Raw genomic sequence first — 7,309 nt, 5'->3', positions numbered from 1 at the left:
AATTAATAAAACAACATTTAGACTTAATCAATTGATTCCAAAATTATGTTTTAATATTACTTCATAACCACCTGAAAGGGATTATTTATACATCATAATATTTTGCTAAAAACAACAACAAATTTAAAAAGTAAAATAACAAAAATACCAAACTCCATAGAAATTGAAAACGGAAAATTCCTTTATCAAGTAACAAATCGAAAGATCAAACACATTAAACACATTAAACATGAATTGAAACCAACTGTCTCATTCCTTACTTTCGATATGTAGATTATGGTATTTAACCTGATTTTAAAGCTAGCTTATAAATAATCTCTAACTTTAATGACAGCCGCATAAACACACGTCCATTATATAGAAGTAGCGCTTACATTTTTCATATAAACTACTACTTTGATTATTTGGAATTCCACTTTCGAGACCCAAACTAATGGATACTGCAGGACATGTTAAAAATCAGGGACATTTTTCCTGTTTGTCAGATCTGTTGTACATGCGTTGATACAACCGATGGTCTGGGAACCAGTTCTCTCTTGTTTGCCATTAAAGATATGCTGTTTAACCTTTTTTTGTAAACTATATCAGAAGGTGCTGCTCTGGCATGACATACATTGTAATTGTCATTTAAGACAAGAGAGATATGTCTGCTTGAAATTGAGGAGATAAACATTAAGTAATTTTGGGGCCCTTTATAGCTTGTCGTTCGGTGTGAGCCAAGGCTCCGCGTTGAAGGCCGTACATTGACCTATAATTGTTTACTTTTTTTTAAAAGTTGTTATTTGGATGGAGAGTTGTCTAATTGGCACTCACACCACATCTTCCTATATCTATTGAAAGCGACAGGAACATGGATATAAGAGGGACGATAGATACAAAAGGGACAGTCAAACATAAAATCGAAAATAATCTGACAACGCTTGGCTAAAAATGAAAGAAGACAAACAGACAACCAATAGAACACATGCCACAACATAGAAAACAAAACAATAAACAATACGAACCCCACAAAAAAAAAGGGGTGATCTCAGGTGCACCGGAAAGTTAAACAGATCCTACACCACATGTGGCACCGAGTTGTCCTTCCAACGTTAACACAACCATTTTCAACAATAATGGACTTAAAGTGCATGGACAATTTCTTATCATAATATCTTACATTTGGAGTTATTCAATTTTCTTTTTCTCACCCTGAACAAACATGTAACATTTTCCACAAGACGTAAATAAATCAGATAATCAATCATTTAGATTTAAATTTCAAATAAGTTATCCCTGATGTGTTTTAAAATGATAATTCTTAATTCTTCTGAAGAAAGGTAATAATTGTGTTCAGCGAAACTGAGATGCAAGCAAAGGAATCAAAAATTGCGCGGGACGCTTTTCGCAAAACATGATATCAGTAGTTAATCTCTCCATCAACATATAACTGTTAAAAAGTGTTGCGCCAAAACTATTGTTCAATGACAACTATTTTTTTAAAGGTTGATTGAAAATTAAAAATGAAAGAGAAAAGATATCGACTACAGATAATAGGCATGCATGTATAACCTTGATCTTAGACATACATAAACTTTGAGTCAAACTCCCCTCTTTACCTGTGGGCAGAGGCATAACTTGTATAAAACATCATTGTGATCCATGAACTATCCAGACACATATTTCCTTTTTTTGATCGGCATTTGCATATTCATTAGCATATTCATAAACATTAGTACGTGCCTGTGTGGTCTCATGAACCTCGTTAATCTTTGTATTCTATGTTCATTCATTTACCATTTTCCTAGACGCTATCATACATGCACATTGTCTGTTGCAGGAATCTGGAAATGCTGACCCTGAAATGTATTTATTTTCGATGATATATATGACTCTCTTTATGACATTAACGTACACCCTTTAAATGTCATAATTGATTCTTTCAAGAAAACATCGATATAAAAGATATGTTAGAGAGCAAAACTATTGATATGTCCCACAAAATTGTAATCCTTATTTTCAGAAGTTGCAAAAACACATTTATTATAGATTGGATACTGATGTGTGGTTGCAATCTTCGATAAATTGTTTTTCGTTTGTCATTTGGTGCCCTTTATATCTTGCTGTTCGTCGAAAGCCAATGCTCAAATTTTCCAAAGCACATAATTAGAAAACAACATTAAAGTACATCACAAGATGATAACTTTTCAGGTTCTTGACCTGGTGCAAGACACATATACACTTATTAATTTTGTTTTATTTTGAAAACGCGTGTAATTTTCGAGTGTCTGTTGTCCATCCGCCATACTTTAACTCTTTCCACAGCAACATAGAACCAGCAGTTATTTTGGGTTACATGTGTTGCGTTTGTTTTTATGTATAGTATATCGGTGTTATGTTTTAGTGACCTATAGACATCCGGGTTTATAACTAACCTTGTGAGAAGACATAACATGTTTTGATACTGGTATTTATGAAGACATACACAGTTTAAGGTAAACTAACTAATATGTTTATATATCTTCAAACCGATGCATCAGCAACAGATATAATTTAAGAGTTGCATGGTATTAAAATAATACTTTTGAATTCATTGTTATGATCTGGTTTAGAATCACCTTGACATAAATATATTGATCTATTTTATAGTTGTTTGTTCTGATTATTTTGCTTGTAATTCTTTTAAGGTTTAATTATAAGTATTGAGGTATATGAATGATGGAAATAATTTCATGTCAACAAAATAGGGGGACTTTCATCAATTTTGTATTGTGGTTTATAAGTTACAATAATGGAAAACTAGTTTTATATCTATCTGAATGTTTAATGTAAATATAGGTGTGTTTACACAATGAAACGTCTTTCTTCGTATGGCGGTAAATGATAACAAACCTGATAACTGAATGTTCCTGAGATATGTTGAACAAACATGGGCCATGTTGTTCGAAAGAGATCTTTTTTAAATTTTAATTATATATAAAAAAGGAAAACAGTAAGATCAAAACTGTCAGGGTTTAAATGTTAAACAGGCCAAGAAGGTCTATTTCTTAAAAATCGTACAAATAAATTGAGTACCTTATATGAGGTACACTGTATTAGAAGACGAGTTTTCCCAATTTAAGCCGTCACAGAAAAAAAGTCTTTCAAGACGTCATAACTATTTGGACTAAAAGATATTGTAAAAATTGCAATAAGGAGCATGAAATCTTATTTTTTTATGATGTTTGTGCTGGAAACATAAAAGATACTCATATATTGTGAAAATATAAAATGATAATTACAAAACGATCTAAATATTTGTCATCATGGCTGACATCAACTATTGGCCTTTGTATAAGAATTATTGCCATTCCAAGATTGGTGAACTTTTACTTAAATATATGCATTTTGAGCAGACCCTCCTCCCCAAAAAAAGAATTAGAAAACTATATTGGTAAATGGCAAAGATGTTAAGCATTATCAAATATATACAAAAAAAAACCCCAACATTACTGATATTGATAACTGACCCAATATAGGAATTATTGTCCCTATATGACTTTTCTACTTTTTTGCCGAAACGCTTATACATAGAATGCAACAAGATATGGAAAATTGTGAGGCAAAATAAGACCTACAAGTATGTCAACCAGGTCAAAACCAATAATTTGACTCTTCGATGAATAATTGTCCTTGTGTTTTCACCCTCTTTTCGTTATGTTTTTGAATGCAAAAAGTATAATACACAGATTACAATTAAGAAACAATTAACGACAAAATTGTTAATCACAATAAGATTTTCAAATAAGTCAACACGACTATATTTTGATGATTTTGTTGCATTTCAGTGTTGTGTTGTTCTTTTGTTTTCCTCTTATAGTTGATGTGTTTCCCTCAATTTTAGTTTGCAACCCGGATTTGTTTTCTGTCGACCGATTTCTGTCTTTTGAAGAGTCGTATACTAATAATGTCTAATAGAGTGCGGAGTAAGAGATCAACTAATAAAGATCTACAGTTTAGTCAAAATGGCCTAATTGTCATCTGATATTAAATTTGCCAGTTTTTCCAAAAACAGCAATGAAATTTATATAAACTATAAACGGTGAAATCATTCTCAAACGAGTCGAGCGTCAATGATGCGTCTTTTCTAGACGAAACGTGCGTGTGTCTAAACTATTAAATTTCAATCCTGTGTTTTAAACTGATCGAGCAGAGTTTACGTTTCAATTTGCATAAGGACAGTCTATTCGAAGATTTGTCTGATAAGGATGATTGCCGTTATAATTATTACGGATTTCATGATTTCCATTGTTAGATTTAACACCTGATGTCGTTAGTTTTACTTGTGTGGCGGAGTTGAAAAACATGTTAACTCCGCCACACAAGAAAATCAACGTCTGTGAATCATTATTTATTTTGCGAATACACATGTTTACATATTTGAACCAGATTGATGACCATAACTGAACATTTTATCAATTAATTTATCACAAATTACCTGTCTCTAGATGTTATATTCTATAATAAGCGAACTCCGCCCAGTCAAGTGAAATAAATCGAGTAATATCTATGACGTGTTTGATTATGCATACTCTAATTGAAACATGCTCAACAAAAATATCATATACCACTGTCCCAGGTTAGGGGGAGGGTTGGGATCCCGCTAACATGTTTAACCCCATCACATTATTTATTTATGTGCCTGTCCCAAGTCAGGAGCCTGTAATTCAGTGGTTGTCTTTTGTTTATGTGTAACATATTTGTTTTTCGTTCATTTTTTTACATAGATAAAGCCGTTAGTTTTTTCGTTTGAAATGTTTTACATTGTCTTATCGGGGCCTTTTATAGCTGACTATGCGGTATGAGCTTTGCATATTGTTGAAGGCCTTACGGTAACCTATAGTTGTTTTAATGTCTGTGTCATTTTGGTCTTTTTTGGATAATTGTCTCATTGGAAATCATACCACATCTTCTTTTTTTATATTAGCTAATTGCAATAAAGGTACAAAATTAATATTAAAGAGGTAATTTTAACCAGGTAAACGATTCGGGTCTTCAGAGCCTCTAGTTAAACTTTTTTTATTTACAAGTAAAGTATATGAAAAAAGTCGGGTCTTCAGAGCCTCTAGTTTAACTTTTTTTATTTACAAGTAAGGTATATGAAAAAAAGTTATTGAAAATTAATAAGTTTTACTCTTCATCATGTTTTGGGATCAATAATTTATTTTTGCAGTTTAAAATGGCTTCATCCAGTGGAATATTGTGTGGTGTGTGTGAAACTCAACACTTGGTGAAAGAGGCCGCCTTCTGGTGTTCTGAATGCGATGAAGGGTTGTGCTCATCATGCGAAAAACACCATCGTGCCTCCAAATCCTCACGAAATCATGAAGTCATTTCAGTGCATAATTATAAAAAAATACCACAAGCAATAGCAAGTATAAACCAATATTGCTCAGACCATGAGAAAAAGTATCAGCTCTACTGTTCTCAACATGAAAAACCATGTTGTCCGCTTTGCATAACAACTAACCACAAAACTTGTGATTTAATGGCACTTGATGATATTGTCAAAACATCGAAGACTTCCGCATTATTTGACATTATGGAACAAATTTTAAAAGATATGAAGAGCAACATGAAAAAAATTATTGAAGACAGAAAGCAGAATTTGGGGAAAATTCACCAACAGCGACTGAGATTCCAGACAGATATAAAAGAGGTACGAAAGAAAATAAACAAACACCTAGATAATCTTGAACAAGAAATACAACAAGATATCCAAGCTGCTGAACAGAAAGTCCAATCACAAATAGACAGATTTCTTTCAAAAATTTTATGCCATGATAAATCACTAAATGAGCTACAGAAGAGAATTTCCGCAACGAAAAGTTTTGCAACTGACCTTCAAACATTTCTAGGTGGTAAAATGTTTGAAGCCGAGATCCAAAAAGAAGAGATATTTATGCAGTCGTTAATAACAGATGGAAGCTTACAACAAATAAACCTACAATGCATAATTGATAACAAGATGTCTGACATACTGTCTATGACAAAGATTGGAGAGATATCAGCTATAGAAAATCCACCCACTATAACCCTGACGATGACTAGAGACAAACAAGCTCAACTAATGCTACCGACGATATCAAAATCAATCAATGACATCAATCCTACTTTATTGAAAACATTTGAGATACCGAAAGGGAGAGAGGTAGTTGGAATCTCGGGGTGCACCATCATGCCAACTGGTAAAATGGTCTTCGTAGATCAAACCAATGACCGTCTAGTTATCCACAAGGAAAATGGATCATTTGTGTGTGTAATACCTGTATCACACCAACCGTTAGATGTTACATGTATTGGTGAGAATACCGTTGCTATCACCCACAATAAAGAGCCTTTTCATATAGAAATTATCCACATCGTCAATAAAAAGACTGTGAAAAGTATCAAAACGTCTAACCGTTGCTACGGCATTACATATAATAAAGGAAGACTAATATATTATGAAACTGGAAGTGGTATCAAAACAACAGAATTTACGGATGAAAGTACTGTCACGACAGTAGTTAAAGACGATGGCAAGCATAACTGGAACTATGTTACAACATCAAAATACAAGATGTATTATACAAACGGTACCACAAATACAGTAACATGCTACACAATCACAGGACAGAAGGTTTGGGAATACAAAGACGATTCAATTTTGAAGATGATTCGTGGAGTAGCAATTGATAACTATTCCAATGTGTATGTGGCATCCCACGCAGATAACAGTGTTGTCGTAATTTCACCAGATGGCCAGCATGCCCGTCGATTGTTAGAAAATAACGGAATATATTTTCCTATGGGTATACATTTTGACCAAGACAGAAATATTCTTCTCTTTACTAACATGCTGGGAACTATCTATTTGTATAACATTAACTTATCATCTTTTTAACTGTGTATATAGACAAAAAGGAAGAAAAAAAACCCATCATTAGTTAGAAACAGTATATATACTTAATAAAACAATATATATAATTGTAAATAGTGCAGAATATTATGGCCTTTACTATACTAAAATTAGCGGTACCAATTTTCTTGCACCAGATGCGCATTTCGACAATTCATGTCTCTTCAGTGATGCTCGTGGCCAAAATATTTGAAATCCAAAGCTTATATAAATGATGAAGAGCTATTATCCATAGTCATACATTTACTTTGTTCATGTTCAGTTTTTGAATGAGCATTTATCTAAGGTAAAACAAATGAACAATGAACTCATTTCAAATCATGATAGTTTTAAAAAATTCTTTCGACCTTACTTTAATAAACTGTAAGAAATTCAATTCAACTTTGATAT

The 7,309-nt window shown here is 32.7% G+C and overlaps 1 protein-coding gene across 1 annotated transcript; it reads left to right on the top strand.

The window, feature by feature from the left end:
- The first annotated feature begins 5,593 nt into the window (after window positions 1-5,593).
- On the top strand, window positions 5,594-6,904 carry LOC134705978 (uncharacterized). Its single transcript, XM_063564691.1, has one exon. The coding sequence runs from the start codon at window positions 5,594-5,596 to the stop codon at window positions 6,902-6,904; it is 1,311 nt and encodes a 436-aa protein (XP_063420761.1).
- The last annotated feature ends 405 nt before the right edge of the window (window positions 6,905-7,309 follow it).

The sequence above is a fragment of the Mytilus trossulus genome, chromosome 2 (genome assembly GCF_036588685.1).
Source record: "Mytilus trossulus isolate FHL-02 chromosome 2, PNRI_Mtr1.1.1.hap1, whole genome shotgun sequence".
Taxonomy (NCBI): Eukaryota; Metazoa; Mollusca; class Bivalvia; order Mytilida; family Mytilidae; genus Mytilus; species Mytilus trossulus.
The sequence above is the reverse complement of the archived record's forward strand: the minus strand, read 5'-3'. Positions and strand labels throughout refer to the sequence as shown.

Excerpts from the sequence above, each read along its gene's own strand:
- LOC134705978 (XM_063564691.1), top strand. The coding sequence starts at position 5,594 with ATGAAAAAAATTATTGAAGACAGAAAGCAGAATTTGGGGAAAATTCAC.